The sequence below is a fragment of the Eublepharis macularius genome, chromosome 17 (assembly GCF_028583425.1).
Source record: "Eublepharis macularius isolate TG4126 chromosome 17, MPM_Emac_v1.0, whole genome shotgun sequence".
Taxonomy (NCBI): domain Eukaryota; kingdom Metazoa; phylum Chordata; class Lepidosauria; order Squamata; family Eublepharidae; genus Eublepharis; species Eublepharis macularius.
This window is the reverse complement of record NC_072806.1, coordinates 17,829,834-17,848,126: the sequence shown is the minus strand read 5'-3', so window position 1 is coordinate 17,848,126 and position 18,293 is coordinate 17,829,834. Positions and strand designations below refer to the sequence as shown.

The window sequence follows — 18,293 nt, the reverse complement described above, 5'->3', positions numbered from 1 at the left end:
TTCTCTTTTGGACTTAGTACGTACTGCAGCTGTAGCCAAGAGCTTGCCTGTGAAGCCCGTCCTGGTAGTTAGTGCCAACTTTACAGTGGAGCCAGAACTCTCTCCCAAAGGGGTCAGTTTCTGCTACAAATACACTGGTATCACTCAGGGGCCACTCTAAGGAGACTGTCCTTAAACTATCCCATCTGGACCAGAGCAAAAGCCATCCCATCTCCAGCTACAGTATTATGGTCTCTGTGAGCAGATGAAACAGTGGAGCAAGGAGGATGAGTTTTGATTTGTTAGGTACTGGAGAGCCTTTTGGGGCATCCCAACCCTGTGCAAAAGGAACAGGTTCCACTTGAACTGAAATTAAACCTGATTGCTGGCACTTATTATTAAACAAGGACACAAAGCAGCTTTTAAACTATCTCCTAGGGGGGAAACGAACAGGAGCTAGAGACCATCTGGTTCAGGGTGACTCATCTCTACTTGTTTATTTACAGAATTTATAAGCCGCCTCTGGCTTGACACTGGCTTGAGGCAGCTCACAACTAGAACAACAAAACAAAACCAGCCATTAAAAGCAAGGGCTGATGCTGATGGTAATCTAGATGTGGATGGGCTATAACTTGATAGTGAGAGTGTGCCAGGCAATGACAGCCATTTAAGGACACCAAAGGGCCACTGGGGAAAACGTGCATGCTAGCAACACTTGCAGAACAAAACAAAGGACAGGTGTTTGTATACAAATGCTAGAAGTCTCCAGGCTAAAATGGCAGATTTGAGTGCTTTAACATCAAGCACTCAACGAAAACACAGTAAGCATTTCAGAAGCCTAGCAGGACAAGGGAGACCAGGGTGTAAAACCGCCATGAAAAACAACAACCATGTTGCTCAGTAACACTATCATATATCAAAATCTGAACCTGGCCTCAAGTTGAGGATCAAAATACCCAGACAATGGGACCACATACAAATAAAGGAGAAGTTTCAGCAAACCCAGGAAAATTCCAGGTTTCCAGAAGAACCTGAATCTTCAAAAAGAAAAACACTTTGGTGGGGGGAGGTCAAACCACCCCCCACCAATCATTCCAGTTTTCTAAAAAACGCTGACTGAGATCTCAGGAGACTACGTTGCAAGATCTCCGTAGCCATGTTGAGGTCACAAGTCCACCCCAAACAACATTATAGAGCCTTCCATGCCTCAGTTAGTGTCAGCCAACAGGGGAAGTGGGAGATTCAAAATGGTAGGTAGGAGGGAGGGGGGGGAAGCAGGGAAAAGGAATGAAAGAAGGACAGGAAGAAAAGATGAAGACAGGGGGAGGAGAAAAGTAGGCAGGGAGGTGGGAGAGAAGAAAGGAAGCAGGGAAAGGGGAAAGACCACTGGGGCTGCCAAGAAGGAGAGAAGGGAAGAATCAGGAAAGGGGGGGAAGCAGAGACAGTGTGGGGGGACATGTGATTCTTCCACTTGAACATTTATAAAAATTCTAACATTGAAAATAAACTATAACCTTCTTCACTGTTAAAGGTGAGATTCCTGACTTTAATGCCGGGAAGGGTGAAAGTAAGCACGGAATTACTTGGCCAGTGGTTCCCCAAAAGTACAGTGGCCTGTATCCTACACTTCACTAAGCAAAATTTGAAGCCCTCCTCCAGCCTAAGCAGCCTTCCTCCAACGTAAGCAGCATTTCCTTTCAGGGAACAGCTGCTTCAGTTGATGGAAGGTTCCTTAAGTGGGAGGAATTTCATCCAGCATGGTACAATAGCATCCAGTACATTTAGAAGGTGGTTCCACTAAAAAGTCTGAGAACCATCGGCTTAGAGAAAATCACTGGTTTAGAGAAAAGATGACCAGGGTGTGTGCAAATTGGTTGTTCATACTAGCAAATATGTGGTTACCATCTTCAAAGTTGGATTAAATCCAGGCTAGGTCTACAAACAGTTCTAAGACTTCAACCAGATCTAAGAATTCAGCCAGTTTGAAAACCTACCTTCCTGAACCGGAGGCAGTCGAGAGCTGTCAATCTGAACTCCAGTCATCTTCCAAGCCGGGTGCTCTGGTGTCTCGGGGCTGAGTAGCTTTCACACACTCCTGAGAGCGTAAAGACAACCTGTGCAACAAGAGACAACGTGAGTTACTAGGACTCTGCAATGACAACCTGAGTGGATTTCAAAGACGCCAGAGGCGACAGGATGAACATTGCACAAGCCGAGATCACAAACTTCCTGAAAGCTGCAAAGACAAGACAATCCTGCTGAATTTGGCAGCCCGATGTGCATCTCATAAAGATCTTCCCTCAGGCCGCAGCAAAAGGAAATGATCTTCCTTAGTGAGGGATGAACAGCAACAAGAAAATGATTCCCTGTTCCTGCAGGACTGAGGGCAGCCACTCATTAACTACGAAAAATGCTAAAGAGGACAGGAATCTATCAGTTGAAAACATTTCTGTTTCATCTCCACATGCAGTTCAGGCAGTTTATAACCAATTCAAAACAGACTGAAAGAGTTTCTTTAGGTTCCCTGAAACCACTGCGGCATGTTCAGTAGAATTTTCCAGTTTTTCCTTTGAACAGCAGGCGCCCTCCCTTCCTCCCAGCCACAGCACAAACTGCCTATAAAATTCCCCTACAGTTTTTTAAAAAAGGGAGGGGGAGATGTGGAGTTGAGGTGGGGAGATGTTTTACAAGAAATACAAGCCCAAATCTCCCTTTGGAGCAAAGAAACGAGATACGTGGCTCTATGAATCACTAAAAGTTTTAAAACAGATATTAAAACAGTAGCAGTTTTAAAAATTACCAATATTTAATTATCAGCTTCTCAAAATATGATCACAACTGGACACAGCCACATAAACCTTGCACCTTTTTTAGAAGCTCCCAGAGACCCATCTACTCCTGTTGTCCACAGGAGTAGATGGGTCTCTGGGAGCTTCTAAAAAAGGTGCAAGGTTTATGTGGCTGTGTCAGGATTGCAGAACCCTAGCTTCCAGTTCCCCATCAGACATGACACTTACAGGATAGCCCTAAAGACAGTTACTACCTCTCAATTTAGTGTATCCCATAAGAGTTGCTATGGGGATAAGAGAGAGCAAAGATGATCTGAGCTCCTTGGACTAAGGGTTGGTTGAATTCCTGCAGCATATAAATGTGAGAGATGAGTTTCTTGGGGTCTGTTTGCTGACAGATATTGTTTCTGCATCTATCCGTTTAAAAAGGACGCAGAACTGTCAGAGCTTGGTTTATTTATTTAGGTTCACTTCTCTGCTGGCACTCCAGAGTAAAGCTGCCCAAGACCATCTTCCAAAGAAAGCAAAACAAACAAAGTTGTAACACAATCAACGAACCATTAGAGCAGCTAACAATACATTATAAAACCAACCCAATGGAACAACAGGAGGTTATAATGACCTGAACTGGCATAAAAGCAAGAAATAAAAGCTCAATAGAGAGGAAAAACGCACATCCCCCAAAACTATACAACAGGCCAAAAATGACAAAATGATAAATAAATCATAAAGCAGATATAAAAAAAATGTTTGAATGGCCAAATAATAAAACAGCACAAATCGGTACAGGAAAAAAAGGATTCAGATAAAAACCTGAGCAAATAAAATGTCTTGGCCTGGAAGCTAAAACAAGAGACACCAGGTGAGACAGCACACACTGTAACTGTCAGGTGACACACAGAAAAAGCCCGTCTCTAGTTGCCATTTGCCTCTCCTTTGAGGGAGGGAGCGCACAGAACAGGGTCTGGGTTGAAGCTCTTTCAACAAGCAGGCAGGACAGCATGGGAGAAAGTGCTCCTTCAGCTACCCTGGTCCTAAGCCATTTAAGGCTTTAAAAGTAAGAAGCAACACTGAATTGTGCGCATGAACAGACAAGCAGTCGGTGTAGATATTCCAATAAAGGGTTAATACGTTCCTTACGGCTATTCCCAGTCAACAGACTGGTGACAACATTTTTTTTTAACTTACTGACACTTCCACACAGCCTTCAAAGCCAACATCAAGGAGAACACATCAATGTAATTTAACCAGGATGTGATCAGCACGTGGGTAATTGTGGCCTACGGTGCCATGCCCAGCAGAGCTACATTCCTTCTAAATCCAGCGCTCTGCCAGTCTCGTTTCTCAAATCAAGACAAATCATTCCACGTCGTTTGTTTGCCAATACGCTTTCTCCGCCTACAGAAACCACCTTGGTCACTCGACTGGATGATCTACACATGGGGGCGGGGGGATGTGTTCCTGATGGTTTTTATGGACCTCTCAGTAGCTAATACCTACAGACTGTGGTATCAGTATGGCACTAAACCTAAGAGCAGCTTGCAAAAGCAAGGGGACACGTGAAGCTGCCTTATACCAACTCAAACCCTCGGTCCATCTAGGTCAGTACTGTCTACTTAGACCGGTAGCTGCTCTACAGGGTCTCAAGCAGAGGTCCCTCACATCACCAACTGCCAGATTTTGTAAACTGGAGATGCTGGGGATTGAACCTGGAACCTTCTGCATGCAAAGCAGAAGCTTTACCACTGAGCCAGGCCCCCCTCCAAAGGAGGCAACTCCTTGCATCACAAGCTTCCCTCAGACCCAACAAAAGTTTTGGAAGATTCTCCTGCTCTTCTCCTGCCTTGTGGGAAAACTCAAGAGGGATTTCCTTCCTGTTCCACACTAGGGACAGACAGCATCATTTGGCTGTAGCTCCCTTCGCTCCATTTCATGCCCTACACGGAAAGCCAAATACTTATTGGTAGGACAGAGAAACAGGGCTGGTATTTGCACATTCTTGAGTGCTCAGGAGAATATTAATTTATAGATTCTGATGGACTGATGAAGCGCTGATGAAGACTGAGCATGCTCATTGCTCTCCAGGAACCTATACTGTCTAACGATCAGGGGAGGAGAATTTGGCCTTCGGGGCATCTTGGAAGGAGGAATTAGTGCAGGCTCCTCCTAAGCAAGATTATCATATAAAGCTACCTCACACCAAGTTGGACCATTGGTCCACCTAGCACTGTCTACTCTGATGGGCAGAAAAGGTTTTTCATGGAGACACCAAGGGTTGAACTTGGGACCTTTTGAATGCAAACCTGGTGTTCTTCTACTCCTCCCCTCCCTTCCTCAAAAGCAGGTCTTAAGAAACAAGGTTTAACCTGTGCTCCTCGCTTCAGAGATCAGAACACTGAAGAAGGAGCAAAGCTGCTCTAGTATGGTACCTTAACAGTGAAATTCTAAGCGGAGTCACACCCTTCTCAGTCCATTGGAGTCAAGGGGCTTAAAAAGGTGTAAGTGCTTAGAATGGCACCGTTAGCCACCTTGGCCTTCTGGCACACAGAATGCTATAAGCTTTTAAGGACTCTGATCAGTTTTAAGCTAAAAGTATCTTGGAAGGGAAGTTAATTAGGATTAGAGGAAAAGTACTTCCTCAGACGCTAATTAAACAGTCATGCACAGACAACTAAATAAGATAATGGCAAAAAAAGGAAAGCAGGCAGGAAAAGACCAATGGAAGAGGCCAGGCAGGCACACCTACTTAGAGAAATGGAGTGTTAGACTGCAGAAGAAGGGGAGATTTTGGAGTTTGGAATTCCCAACTGTTTACCCTCCCCACAATCCCTCATGAACACCAACTTTTCCTGTATTTCCCTACCTTGCACACACACAAAAAATCCTCAGGTTTCATCAGTGCTGGGACAGTGAACAAATGGAGAAGCATCCTTTGGAGCACCAAAACATGGTGGTTTGAGACCACCTGTGGCAAAAAGTGGAACTCAGAGGCACACACCACACACCCCCAGTGAAGCCGGCCTTTTCCACATGGCAACACTTTCCTTTGGAAGAACCAATGTTGTTGCAGCTGCCAGTGAAGCACAGTGGCAATAGGGCTTCCTGATGGCAGCTTTCCCTACATTTTCCTTGCCCCACACCCCCGTCCCCCTGGGAGCCACTGTGGGGTTGTGGTGGTCCAGGATATTTTAAAATTAAACCAGACATATCAACATACTATTATATTGATATGCCAACTGCCAATTTTTAAAAACAGCCTCCTGGTGGCATGCAGGGTGGAGAAAGAATTTCTGCTGCAGACACTGGGGCAGGGAAAATGGCGGCTGAGTGGGCAGTACCAGGAAAATCCAGACTTTCCCACCCGCACAGCAGCCAGCCTGGTTATGCTGCAATCTTTCCCAAAACACTGCAGGAAAGCAGGTTTGGGAAAGATTGTAGAAAGGTTAAGGAAAACATGGGTGGTGCATGGAAGTGCCACGATGCTATGGGGAAGAAAAAAAAAAACCTTCCCAAAAGGCAAATCATCCATATGGAAACAGCCGCCAAAACCTTTGTTCTAATAGACCAACACAGCCAGATTTTGACCACTATTTGAAGTTACTGAACTCAATTCGTAAGCCTCCATATCCCTGGAGTTTTAGTTAAAAGAACACATTTTAACTTTCATACTGCATTAGGAGTCAAGACATTTCCATGCTCCCTTGTAATTTTGGCTCCATGCTGTGACACTTTCTCTTGCTTTCTTAAATTCCCCCCCCCTCCAATAGATGTTGTTACATCTATTCATTCCAAGGGATTATTTCCTAACATTAATTTCAGCATGTAATCAAACCCTTATTATACAGATATACAGCACTAATTCTGTATTAAGTGTTGTGTCCCAAATCTGTGTTGGATGAGAACTGGAGCAACAAGAACAAGGGAAAAAGTAGCTGCATAGAGCCAAAGTAGGAAAGATACATGAAAATGTCAAGCTATACATGCTTATCCATGCCCTGGTATGGCCCAGAAGATGACAAGACTTAACTTACGATTTCAAAATTTCTTGGCCCACAATTAATTTTGTAAGTACCTTCACTGGTTTCTTAAAGAGAAAGTTTTTAACAAAAAATATACAGCAGCAGTTGAGAGAGGAAAGTGCCCTCAAGTCATAGCTGATTTATGTCAACTGCTGGTGGGGTTTTCATGCCAAGAGACTAACAGAGGTGGTTTGCCATTGCCTGCCTCTGCAACTCTGGTCTTCCTTGGAGGTCAACCCTGTTTAGCTTCTGAGATCCTATGAGATCCGGCTCACCTGGGCTACGGCAGCAGTTACAATGCTTTATTTTCAATCCTTCCTAATGATCCAGTAGTAACTTTCTGAAATCCAGTTGCTGGGCAGAGGGAGGGGGGAGTAACACTTTTTATAGGCCTTTCAGGAACACCTGGCTGCTTGCTGAGTGAGTTCATCTTTCAAGAAAGCCCATAAACAGGGCAAGAAAGCCACAGGCTTCTTCTGCCATTGCCTCTCCCCAGCAACTAGACGTTCATTGTTAGGCAAGTCTGAGGACTTCCATTTGCAGAAGCCTTGCTGATTGTTCCCCAGCAAGGTTTGTTCTTCTTTATGTTTAACAAACATTTAAAAACAACACTGCAGCTTTAATGATGCTTTTCATCAATTTACCTAGGACAGTTGAAATTACGGGGCCTGTAATTTCTTGGCTCCTGTCAGAATCTTTTTTTTAAAAGACAGATGCTATGTTGGTTATTTTCCGGTGAGGTGACGTGTTTCATGATAAGATGAATATTTGTGTTAACAAGATCACCAAGCTTCTAAAAGTCTTTGGATCTTGTTCATCCAGACTCTGCTTTCTCAATTATTCCTGGAACTTCAGTTCTCTGCCATCTCTTCATTGTCTTGACAGGACACAGAAATTCCCTCCTTGTTCTCTTCTTAACGAGAGATAAGGAGCCATACTAATGAGGAACCACAGAGAGAATGAGATTCTGTCAATAGATATCCCAAATATTATTTCACATAAACAGATGGCTTGAAAGGTGATGCAATCTAAGGGAGGTTCCAGAAACTACTTGGCTAACAAGAAAATCCTAAAACTCCGCTTTCCTCCTCTTTTTAATTCTAGTCCTCTGCCACTTGTGCAAAAAGCTGAACAAATGCGCTTTTAGCTGCTCATCAGCAGAGGCTGTGGTTTGTTTCCTTTTACTTGCATTTATTGTCAGACTGCTTTTGTTTTTTAAGTTTAATGTTAAACCTGCTTGAAGCCTTGTTGACTGGGAGAAAAGAGAGACATAAACATTTTAAACAAACTACCAGCTAAATGTGAACCCTGTTCTATCCAACACAATCAACTCCAACTAGGTCTCTTCCCAACTGATCACAGCCGCCACTAAAACTTACACAGTTTCCCAGAGGAATTTGAGCACAGAAGATGCCTTCTGGAAATAGCAACTGAAAAGAAACTTTTACCAAGTAAGGACATATATATATAGCTGCTGAGTGTGCTTGGTTGGTATGTGCGCATGAATCTCTTATCTTTTGAGGATGCTGCTTTTCCTATGGGGGAAAGTGGCAGCAGAGAAACTCCTCCTGCTCAATTTCTGTGCATCAGGCTGTTTTTACATACAAAGGAACAAAGCCAGTCCCAAAAGATGGCAACCCCACGTCCAGTGAGCTGGACTGTTCAGTCGTCTGAAATCAAGCATCTAATGGCTTAATTGGTATCTCTGTGTTCCGCATCCTGCATACAGCTATCACAAGACAGCCTCTAGTGTGATGGAAAGTCATATTCAAGAAATTCTCCATTTTACTCACCACACCCCCTCCAAAAAACCCACAAACAAAAAAGCCCTTTATTTCACACCACATTGTCACAAAAGAGTTTAAAAGACATGGCCATATCAGTATGACATGGCCATGTATCAAGCACAACCACCCACAAAAAACCCCCCAAGGATTAGCCAAAACCTTCATCCTCCTGGTTTGTGGCTATTATGACATGAAAACAGCAAATGATTTATATTTGCTACTGCTCCCGAAAGCAACTTCAGTAGCATAATCTCCATAGGTAAATCAGAGGCATTATTTTTTCAAAATGAAGGGGAAAGGAAAAGTAGTTTGCAAGTGCTCAGGGGCACATGGTTGATGACACTGAAGGTCCAGGAGATTCAAGAGGGTCCCTCGGTCCAAGACTTCTTTGACCTCTGAAGGTCAGTACTGGGAACACTGACTTGTGCTGAGAAACTCAGTAGGATCTTTCAAAACCAGAGGGCTGTGCTCAGAGGAGTAAGCACAGCCCAGCTGCTGTATTTTGGACTGATGACTGAGTCACATATGCCAGTCCGCATTCCCATGTGCATTTTTGGCTTTTCCATTTCACATACTACCAAAGCACCTGCACAAGCTCAATGAATATGAAGCTACTCCGATGAAACACTGTCCCTCCACTCATATATGAAGCTCTGACTCTCAAAAGCTCATATCCTGAAAATCTTGGTTGGTCTCTAAGGTGCCACTGGAATCTTATCCTACTGCTCCCTAAAAGGCATCCCCCTCCCCCCGCCAATAGATTTCTTCACCTATGCACGCAGCTATTTATTTTTGCTGGGTAGAGGCCCACATGCACTGAAAGCAAGAAAGCTATCCCCTTTGTTACGGTTTTCACAGTGCAATCCTAAGCACAGTTGTAGTGGTGGAAAGTGCCCTCAAGTCATAGGGTGACTTATGGCAACCCTTTGCTGGGGTTTTCAAAGCAAGAGACTAACAGGGGTGGTTTGCCATTGCCCACCTCTGCATAGCAACCCTGGTCTTCGTTGGAGGTCTCCCATCCAACTATTTTATTCATTTATTATTAAATTTATAGTCCATTCTCCCCACAAGCTGGCTCAGGGCAGATAACAATATTTAAAAGTTACAATAAAAGATAAACACAATAATAAGATAAAAACATCACACTTCAGTTTCAGTTAGTAAAACCAAGGCTGACCCTGCTTAGCTCCCAAGCTGAGTTACTCTACTCTTAGGGTTGCCAGATTCCAGGTGGCAGCTGGAGATCTCCCAGAATTACAACTGATCTCGAACCGATAAAGAGATCAGTTCCCCTGAAGAAAATGGCTGCTCTGGAGGGTGGACTGTATGGCATTATTCTCAGCTGAGGCCCCTCTCTTCCACAAGCCCCCATCCCCCAAATCTCCAGGAATTTCACAACCCAGAGCTGGCACCCTATCTGCTCTAAATCTATTGGGCTTAGACTGACATAGCGCAGTCCTAACCAGTAACTCTGGCTGGGACTGCACTGCTGTTGGCGGCACTCTGCACATGCCCAGCGTCATGCGTCTCAAAGCAAAACCAGCAACCCGCTCACCCGCCACAGCAGGCACACACAAAAGCTGCCCGCCTTCCACACCCTGCCTCGGCCCTCCCAGTCCAAGGACTGGAGAAAGAAAGACTGGAGAGAAGAGGGGATAGCGCGGCTTGCCATTTGCCAACACCCATAAAACATGAGCACGGCGTCGCCCTGGAGGTTTCCATGGCGGGCAGCACAGCCCCCACCCAAAAAACCCCCCAAAGGCAAATCTGCAAACGCGCCAGGGCGGAAAGCGGGACCCTCCCTGCGCCTACCCCACAGGGCTGTCGTGAGGCAAAAGGGCGGCAGCCGGAGCCCAAAAGGGAGACAGGAGACAAAGCCTCCAGAGAGAGAGCGAGAGGCCGGGGCGGCGGCTGCTTCACCTGAGGGGAACCGCCGCTCCGTCTTCCTCAGCCTTGGCGCAGCGCTGGCGGGGGGTCGGGCTGGGCCTGGCCGCGGAGCCGCACCCGCCGCTTCTCTTTCTCCGCCGCTCAGTCGGTCGCCGCTCCGCGCCGTCGTCAAGCCAAGGCCGCCCCGCCGCCTTCCCATGGCACAAGAGAGGGCGGCCGGCGGGGAAGGAGGCCGGGCTCGCCCAGAGGCCTCTGGCGGGGACGAGCGCCTCCCGCCCGCAGCCGAGAGCTCGGAGCGCCCTGCCGCAGCGGCGCCAACCGGTCTTCGGCCGCCTCTGCACACGCCCGGCGGTTGCCCGTACCTACCCCGCCTCGGCTGCCTCTCCGAAGCAGCGGCCTGAGGCGAACATCCCTCCGTCCCCGGCTAGATTCGCCTCAGCAGCCGGCCGAGGAGTGGGAGGAGACCCTGCCCTTTCGCGTCCTCGTGAGGAAATGGCCGCCAGTCCGTCCTTTGAGGGGAACCTAAAGCCCCGCCGTTCTGGGGTTATATTTTTGAGTTAAAACTATTATTTTTTTTAGCTGCCTTTTCTCCAGAGGTGCTCAAGGCGGCTTACAATGTAAAATATAAACAATACAAATATATTTAAAAGCAACAGCCCCATTCTGGGGTTTTATTTATTTATTTAAGATAGATCCAGATGATGCATCTGACAAAGAGAGCTGTGGTTCTCGAAAGCTTATGCTACAATAAAGTTTGGTTAGTTTTAAAGGTGCTATTGGACTCTTTACTATTTATTTAAGGTTGTTTCAGGTGGGTAAGGTGTTGGTGTTGGTCTGTAGTAGAAGAGCAAGAGTCGGTCCAGTAGCACCTTTAATTGGTTAGTCTTAAAGGTGCTACTGGACTCTTTTTGAGTCGGTCCAGTAGCACCTTAAAGGCCAACAGTTGGTGCTACTGGACCCAAAACTAGCTATTTTGTTTAAAACATTTGTCAGCTGCCTTTCCTCCAAAGGTGCTCAAGGCAGCTTACAATGTAAAATATAAACAACATAAATGTATTTAAAAGCAACAGCCCCATTCTGGGATTATATTTATTAATTAATCCTGTTTTTAAAAGTTATTTTTGCTGTCTTTCCTCCAAAGGGGCTCAAGACAGCTTGTAATGTAAAATATAAATAACATTAAATATATTTCAAAATCGTTAAAAGGAGTTAAAAACAGTTAAAACACATTTTAAAACTGTCCGAAATGAAACAGTCTTTAGTAACACACGCCACTTGAGAACCATGAGGAATGTGATGCCACATCATGCTCTAATAACACACTTTCAACACATTCACATACATTATTGTCACAGTAATACTTACTACAGCCTGGCAGGGTAGGGCACTTTTATTATACCCCCATTAAATAGGAGCAGAGGCTGGGAGACTTGCCTAATTCCAGACAGGTAGTCAAGTTAGGCTGTAGTTGTTGGAAGTTATGGCATTCCTGAGATCTTTTGTCTACTTTCTTTTCAAATATCCTGCAGACTTGGAGAACTAGGTGAATAATTGGTCCCGTCTTTGGGAAAGAAGAACCCCAGAATAATGATGGCGTCCACTGTGGTTTTATATAGATATATATTTTAAAAGAGTGACTAATCAAATGTCTTACACCTTAGAAGCTGTCAAAGCACCTTAGAAGATCATTTTTTCCTCCTCCAGATCTACTGTAATGTAGTGGTTAAGTGGCTGGATTGCAAATCAGCACTCTGCTGGTTTGAATCCCACCTCAGTAGGTGACCTGGGGCAAGCTTCTCGGTCCCAGCTCCCCAGCTATATTGTGGGGATCATAATAACACTGACTTTATTTACTGTGCTGAATGGGGGACTAATTTGTCTAGAGGAGTGGCATATAAGTGCAATTATTATTTTCCCACAACAACAACCTTGTGAGGTACGCCACGAGGCTGAGAGTTTGTAACAGGCCCAAGGTCATTCAGCAAGCTTCCATGATCGAAAATTCAAATCCAGGTCTCTCTGGATCCTAGTCCTCTATCCACTATATCACCAATGGCTGCTTTTTAAAACATTCACCCTGATGAATGCTGGCGAACTTCACTTGTACATTTTTGTACCATTTGGGTTGATTTAATAGAATATTACTACCCTTGGGAAATAACCTTTTTGGATTGTAATTATTTTTCAGTTTTTTCTGGACTAACTATGGTACCTGGGAATCTTTATCTGGATTACTGCTGGCTTTTGTAATTTCAAAAGAAAGATAGTGTATTTTGTGGCAGTAGCCTTAGAGCAAGCCAAAACCGTGTTGTGACCCCAACACAGCCCACTCCAATTATGTGGGCATCGCACCACTGTTGTACCATCTTAAGGCTGTTACAATCTGCTTTCCACAAGGCCCAGCTATCTTTCCTCCTTTAACCCACTCCCTTTTTAAAAAAAAACAAACCCAAACTTGTCCTTAACCATCCAGCTTGAAGAAGAGTCCTGGACATTTCACTACTTGCTGACTACTTCGTATTCTTTCTTTAGTGCTAACCAGACATTAACCTGTGTTGCTTTTTGGAAGGGAAGAGAGCCATAGAGCATGAACAGGGTACCCCATTCTGAAGAAAACTACTTTGTGATTTTTAACCGGCAAAGCTCATCATGGTTCCCAGCGCCACCTGCAGGAATGAAGTCTCATTCAGCTTCTCTACCCGTCTGCCCCACTAGCAATTACAATGCCAATACCAACAAACTAGACATGACAGTGGAGCATTTTTTAAAGGAAAATAGATATAGTGCATGGAACAGAGAAAGAGGGCTGATGACCCAGGCTGAAAGGGAGGCGAACAAGTAAATTGCAAGTGCCTGTCTTTTTAAGCTTAAGGCAAATAGCACCTTGGAGAGGGGAGGCAGTTTTGATGGGGGCAGGGGGGCTAGAGAACATTTTCTGCCCTCCTTTGTAAGATTATTTATTTGCACTCAAGAAGTATTAATGCAGCAGGGATTTGGTTGTTGAACTAGGAATTCCAAAAGCCAGAACCTATTCTAGAATTTAAGGTCCCATGCTACCCTCTCCTCTGCCCCTCTCCCCGCAGATAACCATAAAGCACAGGTTGAGCACAGTTAAGAAAGCAGGTACTATCACATTTGCAATGTGACCTTTAGGAACAAGAATTCACATTTATTTATATTGGTGCTGTGGTAGTTAATTGTGGGCGTGAGCAATACACATGATTGCTCATATTGGTATGCTCGTCACTCAGAGACTGGCCAAGAAAGTCCTTATGTCTTAAAATGCAGAAATGCTTTGCAACAGACTCCTCCTTTTACCAGGTCAGCCTTCAGTCACCAATGTGCAGAAAAACTCCAGCAAGCTATATGCAAGCATGCACCAGCTCACTGCACTCTTTTTAAGCATTGTCAGGAAAAAACAACTTGTAAAAATTAAAAAGAAATTTAATTTGGCGCAGAAGGTCACCTGTATTCACAACTGCATGAATAAGCAATGGTTTGATGCACACACTTGCTATAACAGATTTATCGCAAGATGTATAATATGTGGGGACTTCTGAGTGGGAGGCGGTGGCAGCAGACACTGTCCTGAAGCTCTGAGATTTTTAAGATTTTTTTAGTTATTCTGGTGACCTCTAAATGCTTTTATCTTGTTTTAACCAAGACTGAATTCTTAGCAACATTTTACTCACTACGTTTTAAGTCTATAATACGCTAGCACACCAGCCCTAAGTCTGCTGGTGGCTACTAAAATTTATGAGTCATTAGCTGTCCCTGGCTGTGTTCTTGTAAGGTACAAAGCTTTCTTCCAGTCACAGAGTATTTTTTGCTTCCTGGAAATATCTCTGTTTGGTCCAGAACTGTAATGTTTTCTGTGCTTCATGTATTTGGATATAGGCACACCACGGCTCAGCAGTCTTGGTGCAACCACAGTCATGGCCCCAATGGGTGAACTAATCAGGGACCTTAAGAAAGACTGTGGGTCCAGGAGGAGTCGTCCCCACCCATGCTGCTGCCTGGATCTTTTATGCAGAAGCACAAATGAAAACTGTTGTAGGCAAGTTCAGACGGAGAGAGCTGTAACAACGCACCAAACTCCTACTAGGTTCAGAGGAAGTCTCTAAGGCCTTACAGGATCTCTGCCCATTGGAGAAGACCACGTTAGGCTAAATGCATCATGCTTGACTGATTACATTGGGCCAGTTGACATTATACAGGCCTTCTGGAGCCCACAGACGTGATTCTCCCTGCTGGACTTAATTCCCAGGCATGCACAGGCCCAATCTGGATGAGGACCACACCATGCAGTCTTTCTCCAACCCACTTGGTTTTCTTGACTTGCATCAGCCCTGAGAGAGCTGCTATTTGCCCTGATTTACATATAGCTATGACTACATATTACATTTCTCCAGTACATGAGGGGGCACCTTTCCTTTTCATATAGCAAACAACTACCCTCTCTGGGAAGAAATGATTCCATTTATTGGATGTTTGTCCAATGGCAGTAACGGCACCCATGCATGCATACAACTCAGAAAATTCATCCCAGCAGATCTGCCAGAATGGTTAAAAAGATTCCCTGGAGGGAGGGGTAGTACTGTTGTGTGTTGTAAAGCCAGGTTTTTGTTATGCCAGATTTGCTTTCCTTGGTGTTGAACGAGTTGAGGGGAGGGACTTTGGTCATTAAACTCTCTAGCACCAGATGGCTGGGGTTCTTGAAAAGGCATCTTCACACGGCTGCACATGCCAGTCCAGCAGGGCTCCATGTTCAAGAAGGCACTATGAACTTCTATTTTGGCAGCCAGGCGCGCTCCAACTTTAGCCAAGGGAGCGGACTTTGAGTCCAACAGATGTATGAGATAACCAGAGTCTGGGCACAGCTGACCCTGGAGCAACTTCAGCAGTACAGCAAAGATGTTTGCAGGGATGTTCAACAGTGGACTGTTAGCAGTTAACAATTCTGGTGACTTGGAGCAGGCCAGACTCACTGCAAGTTGATCACTTCCTACCGTTCAAGTTGGATGAGTATCACTTTTAACCTGGCCAATAAACAAACTGATGGAACCACTCTTTGTCCTCTACTAGGGACACTGGAGAGGTTTAACCTCCAACCTCTCTGCTTTGTCTTCCCACCTTGATAGCTGGAGCTGTTTCTTAAATGCCCAGTTTAGAGCTATGCTTCTCTTGCATGTTGAAAACAAACAACGGGCTGGCCTGTGACTAACCAGGTACTTAAGAAAGGCAGGAAGCCACAGAGTAGGTGCATCTCCCCCATCTTGGATGTACCTGCCTACTCTCCCAATGAAACATAATAGCACCTGTCTGGAAAAAAGGGCTTTCTTCATTAGCTTTCCATGGAAGCAACCCTGAGCAAATGTTGATGGCCAGTTGTCATTGATCATTTCTTGAAGGAGAAGAAAGAGCTTGTCATGAGCAAGGAGGACATGAAATCTCACCGCCCCTAATTACTTTGTGCAGCAATGGAATGAAATGACGTGCATGAGAGAGAGAGAGAGACAGAAGGAAAGAAAAGGGACCATGAGCCAGGTTCTTTTCCCATCAAGGAAAAGGAGAGGTACTAGCAGATTTGAAGTGCAGGTGATGGGGGAAGAGGGCAAATATCCAGGCAGGAAAAGGAGAAAGGCAAACAAATGGAGGGTGCTTGGTTGCTGTTTTTTTAAAACTTTTTTTGGAGAAGGGGGGGGTGATTTTGATGTGGGAGGCTAGAACAGAAGGGGGAAAAAATAAGCCTTTCTGCCCTTCCTTGTAAAACATTTAAGAAATCTTGCACATTCCTAAGATTTCAGGACAGGGTATCCTGAAACATAACATGCCTTACAAATTAAATAAAAGTGATACACCTATGGGTGCCTTTTAAAAATACCTTCCATGGTATCATAACATACCAGAAGAAAAAACCCTGTCAAAATAAACAACTGTGCCTTTAATATGCTGCCTTGTTGACTAAAATTGGCCCCTGCCGATTAACCAACTAAACCATCAATGGATTCTTGCAGCGATGAAGCCCATTAAATATGCCTTCTCTGGTTGAACAGTTTCTGCAAGATTGTCAAAGCATAGATCAAAGAAATGAGACTACTCATCACAAGCAACAATAGTTCTGCCACACCTTTCTAGAACAGGTACCATCTCTTCCGTCTCCTTCTCTGTATTAATGCATGACTTGGGGTGGGGGTCTGTAGCTCAGTGGTGCTTTTCCTTCACATAGAAGGTCCCTGGTTCAATCCCCAGCGCCTCCAGTTAAAGGCTTTCAGGTTATGAGGCTGCATGAGATTGTAGAGGGGTGTTGCCAGTATGAGTAGAGAACACAAGATTAGTTGTTTAACCTCCAACCTCTCTGCTTCATCTTCCTACCTTGATAGCCGGAGCAGTTTCTTAAATTCCCAGTTTAGAGCTATGCTTCTGTTGCATGTTGAAAGTGGATAATGGGCTACAGCCAACAAGGTACCTAAGAAAAGCAAGAAGCCACAGAATAGGATCACCCTCCCATCTTGGATGTAGCTACCTACTCTCCCACTGAAACATGATAGCACCTGCGAGGTATAATCTGACTTGGTAACAGGAGAGCTCTACGAGTTTTGGGGGCTCTGTGCAAAAGTCCAGGATGGAGCCCTAGAACCCCTGCCATCCCCCAGTGGGGGCCTCCCTGCCAGACCCAAGCAAGGAGCAGCCTTGACCTGTGTAGGCGGGTGGGAGGTGTCACTGGAAGCTCTTGAACAGAAAAGGACAAGTGCCTGCTCCCAAACCAGCCACCTGAGCCTCAGATGGGGTGGGGATGAGTAGCTGTCACTGAGTGAATGGCATGATCTGAACAGGGTGGGTGTGAGTGGTGGGGTGGGAGCCTGGTCTTTCTCTTCTTTGCCCCCCTCTGTCGAGGGTGGATGGGGCTATAGGTGGTTGGGCCTTCCCCTAGGACTGGCCCCGGGCAGCTTCCCCTGCTTGGAAGAAAGTAACTCCACATTTCCACATCATTTCCCCCAGATCTCTTTAGCATTCCTTATTGCACACTTCACAACACAGAGGGCTCCATTCAAGTATCTTAGTTGGGATGATGCTTAATAGACGGGCTAGTTAGCAGAGGTTTAAAAGCATTGTGTGTAATTAATCTCTAAACAGTGATAGAGGAAGAGAATTTCTTACTACACTGTGTAGAGAGGTCTGCTGCCTTAGGGAAAAGCCATGCAAAGCAAGCAGAGCTGTGCAGGTGGGCAGTTGCAGGGGCCCCAGCCTGATAAGGGTGCCCAAAGGCACTGCTGCCTGGGCATGGGGCTATGCCACTTGTAATCTAATCCGGTCCTGCATCAACGGCACCCCAAAGTCCCTGAGTTAATGGCAGGTATTCTGGGCTGTTCTCTGTTTGCATGTCCTCCCACCCCATCCTTCACTGGCCTTGCATTCACTGGCAAAGGGGAACATGGGACATACACGGTGTTCTACCAGGCGCAGTTGCCAGCATCCATGCATCCCAGCCCCACTGTCACCCATCAGCACGGTTGTTATGTTGTACTACAAGGAATCCCCCCCCCCATGTATTTAAAAACACCCACATGAAAGTAAAACTTGAGAGCATGCCCCTGGCTCTATTGGTCCAAGTACCGACAAAGCTACGTGACTGTGCAGGAGGATGTAAGTCCAGACTCACTAACCCAAGGCAGCTCTTATGTGGGGTGGCTGGAAAGAGAGGAGCCCTTCTAATTTTTCTCTAGGAGAAAAAGAACAAAAACAAAACCCTCTCTCCTTTGGCATGGGAGCCCCAAACACAACAGGTCACCTCATCCATCCCACTTGGCGAAGGGTGGGCGAGGCAGGGA

At 45.4% G+C, this 18,293-nt stretch overlaps 1 protein-coding gene across 4 annotated transcripts in view; it reads right to left on the bottom strand.

Moving 5' to 3' along the window:
• Positions 1 to 16,878, bottom strand: part of LOC129344633 (coiled-coil domain-containing protein 50-like) — a 49,915-nt gene extending 33,037 nt beyond the window's left edge. For 2 of the 4 annotated variants that reach the window (XM_055001433.1, XM_055001430.1), the window contains exons 1-2: positions 10,495 to 10,775; positions 1,974 to 2,093 (exon numbers count right to left, since the gene is read on the bottom strand). In XM_055001433.1, coding sequence (XP_054857408.1) covers positions 1,974 to 2,022 — 49 coding nt within the window. In that variant the 5' untranslated portion in view covers positions 2,023 to 2,093; positions 10,495 to 10,775. Of the gene's footprint in view, positions 1 to 1,973; positions 2,094 to 10,494; positions 10,776 to 10,827; positions 10,858 to 16,836 lie in introns of those variants that run through there. The other 2 variants (XM_055001432.1, XM_055001431.1) reach the window with 2 other exon arrangements.
• Positions 16,879 to 18,293: the final 1,415 nt, after the last annotated feature.